Source organism: Acipenser ruthenus, chromosome 50, assembly GCF_902713425.1.
Source record: "Acipenser ruthenus chromosome 50, fAciRut3.2 maternal haplotype, whole genome shotgun sequence".
In the NCBI taxonomy this organism is placed as follows: domain Eukaryota; kingdom Metazoa; phylum Chordata; class Actinopteri; order Acipenseriformes; family Acipenseridae; genus Acipenser; species Acipenser ruthenus.
In genome coordinates this window covers 45,633-61,061 of record NC_081238.1, presented here as the reverse complement: position 1 = coordinate 61,061, position 15,429 = coordinate 45,633, and the positions used below count along the sequence as shown (strand labels likewise).

Genomic DNA, 15,429 nt, shown 5'->3' with positions numbered 1-15,429 from the left:
GCGGCCGCATGAACAGCGGCGCGTGCATGTAAGTAATACAACTCGAAATGTGATTTAAAAAAAAAAAAAAACGGTTATTTTCTTTACTGTTCAGGTTACAACTCCTTAACAAATATATATGAATTAAAAAAAAATAGAAAGTGCTGTATCGGTATTACATTCGTCTTTTATTGTGGAGGTAAGTTTTTTATGAAACGTATTTTTAATTTTTGTGAAATTGTTTACCGGGATATTGTATTTTTTTTTTTTTTTTTTTTTTTTTTTAAATAAACGTAATCTGCTTTTTATGTGAACATACTAAATGTAACTAAAATGCATCACACCAATATTCCCCCAAAAATATATATTTTGAAGAAAAAGTGGGTCAGTAAAAAAAATAAAACTATTTATGTAAATAGGCTGTGCCCCAAAGGATTTATATAGCAAACAGCTCCATATCCAAGGAGAATCAGGACCCAACAGGCTACTTACTCATCAACCACTAAAAATACTTTATGAAAAAGAAAAGTAATTAATATATATATATATATATATATATATATATATATATATATATATATATATATATACTGTATATCTTTTTTAATTACTATATATAATGTATTCTTTATATTAAAGATGTATATCCCTGTTGCAAACTAATTTCAGTTATGATAGGCAAGACATAAGATCTGAAAGTCTATATAAATAAGGGAGAGCAGGAAGTCAGTTGGCATGTGCTTCACTATGCAAGTCTGTATAAATAACAAGGATAACTCTTAAAAGTAAGGCCTATTATGACGCATTCTGGAGAAGACTGCAGATTTCCACCCCCATCTTCCCCTCACGTATTTAATTACCTCGCCTTTCTCTGCCAAATCAATGCCCTCCTTGTTGCCCATAGTGGTCCGCTGATAGATAAGGTTATTTTTTGTCCAACCATTTTTTGTCATAATTATATATTTTTCTTTTACCATACAGTCTTGCACGACAGATATTAATACAATTCTAAATTCCTAACATAGAGTTAACATACCAGACAGAGCTGCATACATTTTTTTATTTTTTTTTAAAAAACAAGGAAAAAAAATGTCATATTCATAAGGCACTTCCATAAGCAACAGTAGTAAAGTCTTAGTTTTTGATCTCCTTTCTGTATATTCACAAGCTGTGGTTACCCAGAGGGACAGGAGAAGCACCTTGTCTGAAAGCTGTGGACTGTCATCTTCTGAGAAGTGAGCGTTTTAAAGGAGCGCATCAATCTTGCATACTGTGCTCTTTTAAAGATTCATGGAAGAGTGAAAGTAGGCAGTCTGCTTTATATTATTTCTCAATAATTTATATAGAGGAATCTGCTTGCTTGGGTGCTGTTTTTTGTTTTTTTTTTGCATTTGAGTTTTTTATGCCACACATAGTTATTTGCAATTAACTGTTCCAAACTTAATACAATAAGAATGTATAATGCTTGATAGGATTGGGACATAATAATACAAATAGTATATATATATATATATATATATATATATATATATATATATATATATATATATATATATATATATTATTCTCTAAGAGCCAGCTGCCCAATGTTTCGATATGTTGTACATATATTTCTCAATGGAGCATGTGTTTGAATCAAAACATTGGAGGTATTTCTAGGTTTTTGACGGCATGACAACTACTTGTTATTGTTTATATTCAAATCCATGATTTATTCTTACAATTATTTTTATATATATATATATATATATAGTAACATCATTTAGATCTTTCATTTAGCATCATGTAATCAAAGAAACTACAAAATTATATTGCAAAAGTCTACCGGAAGCCATAATAGTAATACAGTAGTATTTCTTGTAAGATTTCGAAATGTCACATTTTGCAATTTTTGCCAGTTTTTCATTGGGATATGGAAAACCACAAAGTGGTGTGTCTATATAGAGGGTGATGCAAAGCTTTCGGTTGTAGCTGTGTATTGACTGTTTGGTCCAAAATTGCCCGAAAAACCTGCCTCAAGCTTATCCCTGGAAGGAATGTTGTGGAAAAATCCTGTTACATCTTAACAAAACCTAACCAATGTCAAATATACCGTAATAAATGAAACACGCCAACTGATTTATATAATCTTTTGAAAAAGGTTTGCGAGATAACTAGGAGCTGTTCTTATTATTTGAAGTTATACGTGTAAGTTATGGCCGGGGAAAAGCAAGACCATTGAAATTACACATTAGAAACTGCAGAGTCAGCATGTTCTAATCCCCAGAGAAAGCTGTTTGTCTATAAATTTAAGTCTGGAAGAATTCCAGTGTGAGAGAATTCATTCTCCATTGTCTAACTTTTTAAGAATTTAAGAACAATGCATTTTAAAGAATAGGCTTTATCAATCTGAATTATTTATTTATTTGGAGGCCGTTTTCTTGAGATGCAACATCTTGTATTCCCGTATTGCAGAAAATGATCATTTAAATATCCAGGGCAAAAGAAATATAGGCAAGGAAAATGTAGATAGCTTTTGTGAATAAAACTTAGAAACTACAGGCTACATTTAACACTGTATCCTTAAATGTGTAGTTAAGGTTTTAAATCAATTATTCCTTTAATTAATTTTAAGTGCCCTCTTTTTCATTGGTTTTAATTCAATGATACATTTTGTTAACTTAGAAAGCATCTCTAAAGAGCCAATAAGCTAAGGATTATTATTCTCAATGGGCCTATACTGTACACGACTCCTCTCTTCAAAATATGCATGGTAAAACTAAAGAATCAAAGTAAGGCAGGCAAACGTAAACGCATGACTGACTTTAGTTAACAATATGTCCATTATTTAATTAGGTATAAATGCATATTCTAACCATCCTGACTAGGGGTGGTAATAGTTTAAAACATTTGACCATTATCAGAAAAATGAAAAATAGTCTAAATATTTCATCTTATTTAGTGTACGATTATTTAATATGCAGTGTCTATTTCATATCCGTACATTAGTGTTGCACACATGTAGTCAAATTAATAGTGTAGTCATTTATTTGAAACTCAGTTGGCGTGCTACCAAATATGGGTTGTGCTTCCCAGCATTCCCATATGTAAAAGTTTAAACATTTGAAACGTGTGTTAATCTGAAAGTCTAATTGTTTAATTAAATGGAATATAATGCTTCTGGCAGAGTAGACTTCACAAGGACACACCAAGTCTTGGGTTAAAACTCCCAATACATAATTAATGGTGCTGTATTGAAGATTGCTCCAGCTAGTCTGTGCCCAGACAGCCAGTGAACGAATGCATCATTTATCATAAAAGATACTGCACCTGGGTACCAAATATAAAGACTCACAACAAACTAAAATATGTATTTGGTGCAGCCTAGCCAGACATGTTTGTTTTGTGCCCAGAGTTATCTCCTATGATGAATGCAGTGCTGTCTAGAGCAGCCGTTTTCTCTGCTTTGGGGCTGGAGTGCCCAGGCAGATGCATTTCTCAAGGGTGTGAGCAGTACACAGAACACCATTTATAATTTATCAAGGATGTCTCCCTACACGCCTCATAAACATGCTTAAAGACTATAAAAAATACAAGGATTATTGTTGATAAAAGATTAAAACTGCCAGAGCATCCAAGGCCGCTGATTCCTGTCTGACACGTAAGCTGTAATGCAGTGTAAAAAACACAAAACTAAACGAATGTACGTAGGAGAGGAGCTCATTTTGTTGCTTGATAGTCATTTTCCTGGGACAGATCTATTCGCTGGAGATGCTGTGTAACATTCAACATGGCAGGAGATAAGACTGCCCTTTGCATTGGCATTTTGACCATTGACAGTTTAAGCAGTGAGCCTCAGGGCCTGCACCTTAGCTTGTTACCTAAACACTGTGGCTAATTAAGCTCCTGGGATGGATCAAACTGATATTCATCCCTGATGGCGTTCAGAGAATGTTAATCCCAGGTGATAAACTTTACTTCATTGGGTCCATTCTGTGCAATGATTAATTGCAATGGAGGTTAACAGTACATAGTTTCTCTCACTTAATTCTGACCACTTCTATAGAAATATGCTGTATCCCTTAAAAAAAGTAAACCACAGTATTTTTGCACTGTACTTTTTCAGTTTTATAATGCATATATTGCTTCACTTTGAAATGTTTTCAATTATATTTGAAGGCTTTTATGAAGAGTCTATACATTTTTTTGTTTGTTTGTTTTTTTGAATAATAAAGTGTTCATCAATTACTATCTTTCCGATATTCCATTGGGAAATTGGTTGCTGATTGCATACATTGTTCAAATTGTACCGAACAGTAAACAGCTCTGATAAACAGTGGCACATCAAGACTAGGCTGGCAGGTTCATTTTGCTATTAACAGAAGCATTCTTACTGAGGTCATTCCCACAGTGTGAATCCTCTTCTTAAAAACCAAAATGTATTGAAATGCACGTACCGAAAAAACAGTTAAAAGCCCTGGATTTATTCCACTCAATACAGGAACTGCCAAGTCCGAAATTCTGGCATGAATATTGCATAGTAATTAGGCTCATTTTGCAAAGCTTCCTTAATGTTGTATGTATTCCTAATCTTTGTCATATTGTAATAAGAGATATCATCCCGTGCGGAGGACCGCCAAGCAAAGCCCGCTGCTTAAACTGTGGGAAATGATTTCTGTTCTAATAAGACGCGCCCACAACATATTAACTTACTATAAATCGTAAAAAAACGAAGATTTTAAATCATAGCAGCTTTTTTTTTTATTCCATATATTCGGTGCACGGGATGACATCTGTACTCAGGATAGTGGACATTTTGGCAGCTCTATAACAGTGATGGGTTGATTGCTCGTGTGTGATTTTGTACTGTACTGTAAGCACATAAACAGCTTCAAGCTGTAACTTGTAACATTATCATTTCTGCTTGCCAGGTGCTGATGAGCGTGGATAGAACCGGCAGACAGAGAGAAGGGTGATTTAAGCAAACCTGACTACAGGAATCTCACTATAATAGCCCTCCCTCATTACAGAGAGATGGCTGCACATGTCCCAGTAGCCCCGGGATACCTCCAGATGCTCAAGCAAGGAGCCAGGTATTACAGCGGCTTGGAAGAAGTGGTCCACAGAAACATCGAAGCCTGCAAACAGCTGAGTCACTGCCTGCGTACCTCCTACGGCCCCAACGGGCTCAACAAGCTTGTCATCAACCACCTAGAGAAGATCTTTGTGACTGGAGATGCCGCCCTTATTCTCAGAGAGCTAGTGGTGGAGCACCCAGCAGCCAAGATGCTTGTGATGGCGACTCAGGCTCAAGAGCAGGAGATTGGCGACGGGACCAACTTTGTTCTCATTTTGGCCGGTTCGTTGCTTGAGAACGCAGAGGAGCTTCTGAAGCTTGGGCTTTCGGTTTCTGAAATCACTGAAGGCTACAAGGTGGCATCTAATAAGGCTCTGGAACTCCTGGAAAACCTGAGCTGCTTGTCCTTAAAGGACATCCGAGATGTGACAGAGGTTGCAGCAGCCACCAAACCATCCCTCGCCAGCAAGCAGTACGGGTATGAAGACTTCCTAGCCACGCTAGTAGCCAAGAGCTGTGTGTCCGCCATACCCAAGTCTGGGGAGTTTAGCGCAGAGAGCATAAGAATTTGTAAAATCATCGGGGCCAGCGTGGAAGATTCAGTGATGCTTGAAGGCATGGTCTTTAAAAGAGAAACAGAAGGGACCGTCAACTCTGTACAGGATGCCAAGGTAGCGGTCTATACTTGTGCCTTTGACTCCGCCAAGCCTGAAACAAAAGGTACAGTGCTTCTCAAGAGTGCTGGGGAATTTATGGATTTCAGAAAGGGCGAGGAGGCCTTGATGGACAGCCACGTCAGAGACATTGCAGAAGCAGGAGTCAATGTGGTGGTGGTTGGAGCCAAGATAGGAGACCTTGCACTCCACTACGCAGACAAGTACAAGCTAATGGTGGTCAAAATGACCTCCCGGAATGATCTGAGGCGGCTGTGCAAAGCTCTAGGCGCTACCCCCTTGCTGAGTCTCATCCCCCCAACAGAAGATGAACTCGGCAGCTGCAGTAAGGTCTACCTGCAAGAGGTTGGCAACACCCAAGTGGTCATTTTCAAGCAGAACCAAGAATGCCCCATGTCGACCATCCTACTGCGTGGTTCTACAGACAGGCTTCTAGACAACATTGAAGAAGCTGTTAATGATGCAGTGAGCACCTACAACACTCTAATCAGAGACCCGCGTCTGGTGCCAGGGGCTGGGGCCACCGAAATGCAGCTGGCAGTCAAGATAGCGGATTTTGGTCAATCCGTTCCTGGTCTAGAGCAGTACGCCATTCACGCTTATTCCAAGTCTTTGCAGTCCATCACAAGAGCTCTGGCCGATAATTCAGGTACCCAGACCAACCCAGTGATGTCGAAGCTGTACTCCCTGCACCAGCAAGGCGAGAGCAGCGCAGGGGTCAGCGCCGATGGAGAGGGCACTGATTTGATAGACGCCTCCGAAGCTGGCATCCTAGACCCTTTGCTTTTGAAGCACTGGGGTATAAAGCTGGCTTCCGAGGCTGCAATCACCGTACTGGGAGTAGACCAGATCATAATCGCCAAGAAAAGTGGGGGGCCCAAGCCAAGAGGGGAGAACCCCAATTGGGACGTCCCCCATGATGCAATCGACAACTGAACGAAACCAATAAAAACAGAAGAAACAGAACAGGAGTTGATGTAAAGATGCAATGAAATAAAAAGTCTTGTTACTTTATTTTCCCCCAGTCACGGTTTTGTAGCTTTCATTTTCTTATTTTGGGATCTAAAAAAGTCTGACGATGTAAATTCTAGTTGGTATGAATACAGAACATTGTGGTGCTGTTTATATACTCATTTTTTAAATTGCTCCTTCCTTCCGTATTGCTTCTAGTTAGTTTTACAATATAACAGAATTTATGTCAATGTGCTATTTATTGGGTTTGCGTTACTACACTGGCTTGAATGAATTCTCAGCCAGCCCTGGAGTTTAAATCCTTTCCAGATCATTCATTCAGTTAGTTAAGCAGAGCCACTGACAAAAATAAATAAATAAATAACAAACTATATATAAATGCTTGTCTAAACATAACAGAATAAGGGCTGGATATCGGATTGCTGCCAAATTTATTATTGGCATGAACGACAGTGTTTAGATTTCATACTTTCAATTTCATTTAAATGAGATCACTCCATAGAGATGGTTGGGAACAGCTATCTATTGATCTGCTTCTAATATAGAACGCTTGTTTATTTTGATTTAAAGTGTGTGATCGTGGTCATTCTGGTGTTGGAGCACTATACACTGTACTGTATAGTGTTGATTCAAATAGGCTTATCAAATCCTGTTTGTTCGTACTTCCAGACTGTACAGTAACATCTTCACTCGCCACAACCCTTGTCATTTTATTGAGGATGAGCAATAGCAGACATCTGGTCCTAAATTATAATCTGAGGTACATTCTTGCATGATAATAGACTAAATAAAAAACAAGGGAGGGAGGGAGCAGTTCAGTCTCCATGCCTCAAGCCTGCCCTGGACTGGAGGGAGCCCCCTTTCTCTTAGGGAGGGAGGGAGGGAGCAGTTCAGTCTCCATGCCTCAAGCCTGCCCTAGACTGGAGGGAGCCCCCTTTCTTTACAAGACAGCAGTTATAATTGTGCGTGTACTGCACAGATGACAACTATGAAGTCCAATATCTTTATGCTGAATTAGTGACACTAATTACTGTAAAAACACTACCAGCTGCATGCAAACTTCTGGACACGATTAAGATACAATTAAATGCACTCAAATCTCCCTGGCGCTTTGTCATGCTGGGTGTACGAGACAGTACTGAATAAACATCTTCACTGCAGCTGACTACAGCTAATTGAGCCAGCTCTGTTAAAATAAACTTGGGAGAGCAAATCACATATTTCAGCACAGCGTAAACAATAGCATGACAAAATCCTTAAAGGGGAAATCAGTAAGCAGACACCGGCTCTCATTGAATTACTTCAGTGCAGAGTCATGTCGTTTCCTGCTTTAGGGTGTGCAAGATCATGTCATTTATTTTGCCAGCGAATCATTCAGGTTATTAGTTTCCAATTCTCTTACATTGCCTCCGTCTTTTCATTACATCCTCGACGTTTAGAGATTGAGACTAATTGCAATATTTGTCTCACCTTATGTGCGGGTTTCCCTGTTGACTCTTATAAAGGTTTTTGCATGGTATTTGTGCAGTTTTCCCATGGTTATATTATGCATTTACCACAGTTTGCCGTGTTTAATAGTATGCGTTACTATACAATGCTTTCACTGCGCTTTATTATACTTTGCTATGATTTTATTATTATTATTATTATTATTATTATTATTATTTAGCAGACGCCTTTATCCAAGGCGACTTACAGAGACTAGGGTGTGTGAACTATGCATCAGCTGCAGAGTCACTTACAACTACATCTCACCCGAAAGACGGAGCACAAGGAGGTTAAGTGACTTGCTCAGGGTCAAACAATGAGTCAGTGGTTGAGGTGGGATTTGAACCAGGGACTTTCTGGTTACAAGCCCGTTTCTTTAACCACTCGACCACACAGCCTCCTGTGTACACTAATCCTCCTATTCTTATACTGTTATTATTTCCAAAGGAGATATTAGGTAGAAATTGTAAGCTTGTTCAGTGTGATTAACATTAACCAGTGTGTGACAATCACCAAAGTGATGTGATACTCAAGAGCTCGCCTCCCGTTATATTCTGACCAGGACATTTCAATGTGGTGATTATAAGCACAGGCTGACATTCCCTGGAGTGGTATTGACTGTACTCTTATTACAAACTCAGCCAGCGCAGAAGCAAATTTTATTCTAATGCAACAAACCACACCAGCTACACCTTTCAGTAAATTTACACAAAACACTGTTTCCTATTTCCAGTTTGAACTCAGGAAAGGTGAGACGCTTTGACAATGTAAGTGTGAATGACTTCTTTTGAACAGCAGGTGGCGCCAGTGTTCTATATCAAACCCTCCCTTTCCGCCCCCGTTTTAAAGTTACTGGGTGAGTTACTGTAATGAGGTGCTGTAGCACAGGGGCTGGACAAAAAATTGGAAACACCTACCCTACATAGCACACACTTGCTGGCACTCATTTTTAACTCTTTAATGGGGTTAATACACAAAATTGTGTGTGTTTTTATTGGAGGATTGACTCTGCAGCCAAATAACAGATCATGCCTGACTTATAGGACACCTTAGAATCTATCAAATAGGTGAATTCCTTATAAAAGTTTACCAGGGTCAATTTGCATGATCATTTTGCAGTTTCCACCATGCTTTCTGCACAGTTATGCATTTACCATAATTTACCAGTGTTTTCCATGTTTTTTTTTTTGTTTTTTTTTTATATATATTTTTTACCATACCTCTCTGGGCTTTACAATGCTATATGCTTTACCATGCTTTCACTGTGCTTTATTACACTTTGCTGTGCTGTTACTATGGGAGACTTTTATAAGGCATCGATAGTATGGATTGCTGAACATTAACACTGGGGAGATACTGGGGAAGAGAAGATAATTGCAGAGAGAACTGGATTAACAAAGCAGAACGTGGAGAGCTGGCTGGTATTGAAGAGAACCACAATCATTACAACAGAGAAAACAGGAAGATATTGCTGCCTGCCCGGTGGGTGCGTGACAGCACATCACACGAGGCAATTATGAGCCTTGGCAGAGTAATCAATACTGCTTTCTCCTCAGCATGCACAGGGTAACAAGAGATATATCTATCTGTCTATTTATGAATCCATCCTGCAGTTTATCTAGCTATATAATGCCATATATCTATGTATCCTCGCACACAGGCAATTCTAATTTACAGGTACCAAAACACCTGCTGTGTGTAGCACACACTTGTGCGTCCCGTGCCCAAATTTGCTAAGTCTAAATATCCCTAATTCTGGATTCGACACCCTATTGTCAGTGTTATGGTGGGTGGCGCTACACTACGCCTTATTGACACTGTTATGGTGGGTGTTTAGTCCTGGGTACTCATGGTGGCTCTACACTAAACCCTGTTGACAGTGTTATGGCGGGTAAATCAGTCCCATCCTGGCTGCCCGTAATGATTCTACGCCCTACTGACAGTGCCTTGGCAGGTGTTCGGTATTTGTGTAGCATTTGCTCTGTCTCTCTCTCTGCTGCTCTTATATTCCAGTCTGCCTGAATGACCTGGCACTGAAATCCTCGGCTCAGTGTCACCTCATTTCCAGCTCCTGCATAATTAATCAGAGAAGGCAGTGATGACAGCAATTACTGAGGGAGACAGAGTGACCGAGAGTGAGAAAGTGAGAGTGAGAGTGAGTGGCTGCGGCAACAGATTGCATGCTTTTGTAAAAAGAGTGGTTTACATAAAATCTTTTAATTCCAGGGTCCCCTGAGCGTCTCCCCTGGTGAAGTCACGGCCGCGTGGTCGGGGGGGCAGGGTGAGCCATACAGCCAGGGGAGAGCAGGTTCCTGGCTGTGCCAAGTTACTGATCTTCGCTGGGGATTCCACAGGGAGCTTTGGCTCTGGCGCTAGGTCAGGGACTGTTTCGCCTCACTGCGCTATAGCTCCCCCTATGGCCAGGTGACTAGAGAGCTCATAGCAGACACCGGCTGGGCTGGCCTTTGTCCTTCACGGGAAGTAAAGAGACAGTGGGCTTGTGGGATGTTATTCCTTTATCGAACGAACTACCGACTGAATCAGACGACTGATCATCTGAATCCGCAGGAGTGCCACAGCGCAGAATACATTAGGCACATATGCCTTTTCCATATGGGTGCACAAACTGTGTGTACAGTATATGTGTGTGTTCTGTAGCTTTTAAAAAAAACACACACGAAAAAAACAAGTCAATCAAAGAGGCAATCCATCAACTGACTTCTTGAACTGCAGGGCTGTATTCAAGCTGCCACCATTGTTCCACAACCCCATGCTTGCAGGGGCCTCTAATTAAGAAGGAATAGGCAAAGAACAGAACCCCAAAACTGACATATGGGACCCTCCCGGAGGTGACAAGGGGGCAGACCCCTTCCGACGGGCCGCCGCCCCTTGCCCCTAACCCCGGGGCCTCATGCAGGGCACAGTCCTGCTCTGGTGACCTTCAGTTCTGGCTTTTTTGGGTCTGTGTCAACAGCCCACGCGATCCATCAAAACAGACTTGGCACCTCACCAGGAAGCAGGCAGATGAGTCTCATAACCCTCCCCGGCTCTGTAGAATCACAAGGCAGCCATGGAGATGCCCATTTGATATATTTTTGCTATGCGTGCACCGTTTTATTTCAACGTAATGAAAACTTTAAACCAGAATTAATAACAGGGGATGCCTGCGTATGTATATATATATATATATACCCAGTTATGGATAATGACAGCATTTCATCTATAATTACTGTATAAAACACTATAAAACGTGGTACATTTAGAAATACAGCACATTGTGAAAGACTTTAATTTGAAATGTTTGTCATTAAATTAACTGATTTTCTAAGTCCACAAAAGGATTTTATTTTTGTGTGTGGAGGGGAGGGGGTGGGGGGGGGACAATAACAAGTACATAAGAGCATAAGCATCAGTCAAACTAGACAGTCTGTGTATCCTTGCAGAAGCCACATTGCTTTAATGGCAAGCCTGCAGGAAAAAGGTCAGTGTCAATAATATCACAGAAAACGACTCAGTGTGTTGAAAGATGACGCAGAATAGCGGTGTGGTGTTATAGTTTCATAAAACCTTTGTGCCTTCCATCTGTCTGTCTGCCTGCCTGCCTGCCTGCCTGCCTGTCTGTCTGTCTGTCTGTCACACTGTACAGCAGGAGTCTCCAGCCCTGGTCCTGGAGAGCCCCAATCCTGCAGGATTTCTAGGTGTCTTCACATCATCAGTGGCTAAAGATCTGGAGCACCTGTTAATCTGGACTGATTAAGCCAATAATTTGGGGACATTTTCTTAAATTCTGTTCCGCACACTGATGGTAATACCTGCCCACGCTCACACACACACACACACACACACGCACGCACACACACACACTCACCCCCACACACACTCACCCACACACACACACACTCACTCACTTACCCACCCACCCACACACGCACACACGCACGCACACACACACACAATCACTCACTCACTCACCCACCCACACACACACACACACATACATATATATATTTATATATATATATATATATATATATATATATATATATATATATAACGTGTTTCAATTTGTTTGTGTCTGCCTTTGCAGCCGTCTTTTTCATTTCAAGTTGACCTTTACCTGTAATATAAAGCCTCTGGCTTCAAACACACAAAGAAAAAAAAAATTATAAAACATTACCACACTCCAGCAATGCTATATTATACAATTGATCAAAATATTTAAAAAAAAGGGAATAAACTTTGATAGGCATCTTCAGAAAAGGTCACCTTCAAAAAAAGAGACAAAAAAAAAACCCCCTCTATTAAGAGACTCGATAAAAGGTTACAGCATAAAATATATGACATGTTAAACAGTGGTCTAGACTTTAAAAAAAAATTCAAAATGTGCCATCGGAAAAGTACTCAAATGTCAAACGGCTGTAGAAGACTACTATTGGATTCGGACAAACTCAAAAAAGATGTGATTAAACTCTCCTTTGTGATGGATGTGCATGGTCAGCACTCAGAGTGTGCAGAGATACCCTCAGTGTAGACAGTGTCACTTGTGGGGATCGTCCAGGATTGTGGGTTCAAGGTTAATCGGAAGAGGTTCTGCCCGTCATTAAATCCGCCCGTCTCTTTATCTAATCAGCTGGAATATGCCGCGGCTTTAACCCTTGGTATAGCCTGGATCTGCTTATCACACGAGAGCTGGAGCGAGGAAACGCTTTCGTCCTTAAATGAGAAGCGGATAAACTATTATTCTATCTGCTTCTCCTCCTTCTACTTCATCTTCTGTTTCTTCTTCTCTTTCATTCATTCATTCATTCATTCATCCATATCTTCATTCGTTCATCCATTCATGTATTGTTCATTGCTTTGCCTTCTCCTTTTCTTCTCCTCCTCCTTTCTTCTCCTCCTTTTCTTCTTCTTCATCATCATCTTCATTCATTCATTCATTCATTCATTCATTCATTTCTTCATTGGTTCATCCATTTCTTCTTCATTCATTCATCCATTCATGTATTCTTCATTCCTTTGCCTTCTCCTCCTCCTTTTTCTTCTCCTTCTTTTCTTCTTCCTCATCTTCTTCATTCATTCATTCATTCATTCATTCATTTCTACATCATCTTTGACTGTGATCTGCTCAGATCTCAGAAAGCTAAGCTAAGCAGCAGCTGCAGCAGCAGGGTCAGGCCTGATCAGCACGAAGGTGTTCGTTTTGACTTTTACATCTTTACATCTTGGAAAGAAAAATACTCTTGGCAACCCCCAAAGCGATGAAGAACACGAATCCCCTGCGCTGGATAAACTGATTCATTTCAAGAGTCAACGCAGCGCTCTTTCATTTGGGTGGGAGTCATAGCACAGGCCCAGCAGACAGCCACAGTTTCTATTGTCCCGTAGCTATGACAACACGGACGACTCAATCTCCTCTCCGGTACACTTTTCATATCCCAACTCCCTCTATTAATACAAGCAACGCAAAGTTAACATTTCTTATCCCACGGCCGCGTCTGGCTAGAACAAACACTGATGGCTATTTCTTTTAATCGCTGGGGGGGGGGGGGGGGGGGGAATGAAACTGAATCTTTTTTCGCCTCTATCTAAGCGGGGGGCGACTGTGGGAAGAGAAAGCCCTTTCCCTTTTCCAAAAAAAATAAAAAAAACGAAGCAATTAAGAAGTTGTGTTTAATCGTCTGAAGAGGAACAGTAACAAACGACTTCTAAATTATCATTTTTTTTTTTTTATTTGTACAGCTTTTTAGATTCAATTCCCCCCCCACCCTCCTCCCCTCTCCCCTCTCCCCTTTCTCTCCCGCTCTCTCATTCCCCTCCGTTTGTATAATAAGGAGATTGATAGCGGAACACAGCGGGACTTGTTTGGGTTGTCAAGGCCCAAGCGAAGAAGGTAAATGTAAGATCGCTACAGAAATGTATTCGGACGAAACATAAATCCTCACCCCTCCGTACCCACACACTGCTTTCTGCTTGCTCTGGTGCAACAGGGCAAATTTAATATCGCGTCGCTGTAAATCACTCCGGGTGGGAAATGTTAATATCGGAGACGTTTGTTGGCCGTAGCCTAGGGGCTGCTGCTCACAGTTACAGTGAGAGGATAATAAGGTTTTTTCGTTCTCGTCAGTCTTTCTCCTTCGCTTTTATGTGTGTGCTGTAGCAGGAGAAATGATTTTAAAGAAATTCTGGGGTTTTTTTCTCTCTAATCACTGAAAATCCACCCCACTTGATCCTTGCTCGGGTTTGGAGTTATTAAGCCTGTTGGTTGACACATTTAAGGACCCCTGACTGTGTGACTCTCCCCTGCACACCACGCGGCCGTGCCTTTACCAGGGGAGACCCTCGGGGACCCCTGCGCTCCCCTGACTGTGTGACTCCCCCCTGCACACCACGCGGCCGTGCCTTTACCAGGGGAGACCCTCAGCGACCCCTGCGCTCCCCTGCCTGTGAGACTCCCTCCTGTAACTGCAGTTCAGCTGTAACTGAAAAGCTTGGGAAATTGTAAAAATAGGCAAATCAGTGATTGTCTTATTTAATTGATTACTTTAATCAGCCACACATGCAATTAATTTAAAACAGAATTTAAAACAGAAGGAGGGGTGGATCAGGAGATCTATAAGCACAGTCTGAACAGCAGGGGTCCATATAGACGTCTGTGTCAACAGATACAATACACCTAGCCTGGAGGTACCCCTGCTGCACTCAGACTGATCCGGAAAGAGCTGCATGTTGTAACTGTATCGTGTGTGTGTGTGTGTGGGTGTGGGGGGGTGTCTGGGTGTGGGGGGGGGGGTTAGTCTGCTTGTTGGGACCTGTTGGAACTGTCATCTGCTGCCTGCATTTCAACCCCCTCCCCCCCACCACCCCACCCCCCGGGAAATGATGGCTTTCACGGCTTAAGGGAGTTTCAACACAAACAAAAGGCAAAGAAAACAGTTCCATTGCAAAATGACAGCGGTCTGTCCCGACAAGAAGGGCTATTGTACTGCGCTGTGGTGAGGACGGAGCCTAATTTTGGCGTAGGTGCAGAAAGACGGGCCAGGGGAAAAACTGTACTACATTCTTTCCATTAGGGTTAGAGCTGGGGTTAGGGTTAGGGTTGGGATTGGGGTTAGAGCTGGGGTTAGGGTTGGGGTTAGGGTTGGGGTTAGGGTTGGGGTTAGAGTTGGAGCTGGGGTTAGCATTGGGGTTGGGGTTAGGGTTGGAGTTGGCATTAGGGTTGGGGTTGGAGCTGGGGTTGGGGTTGGGGTTGGGGTTGGGGTT

The 15,429-nt window shown here is 41.4% G+C and overlaps 1 protein-coding gene across 1 annotated transcript; it reads left to right on the top strand.

Annotated features, from left to right (window-relative positions):
* Positions 1-4,895: 4,895 nt before the first annotated feature.
* LOC117404508 (T-complex protein 1 subunit theta-like) lies at positions 4,896-6,686 on the top strand. The gene has a single exon (XM_034007375.3). It carries the CDS (start codon positions 4,993-4,995, stop codon positions 6,643-6,645), a length of 1,653 nt encoding a protein of 550 aa, XP_033863266.3. The 5' UTR covers positions 4,896-4,992; the 3' UTR covers positions 6,646-6,686.
* Positions 6,687-15,429: the final 8,743 nt, after the last annotated feature.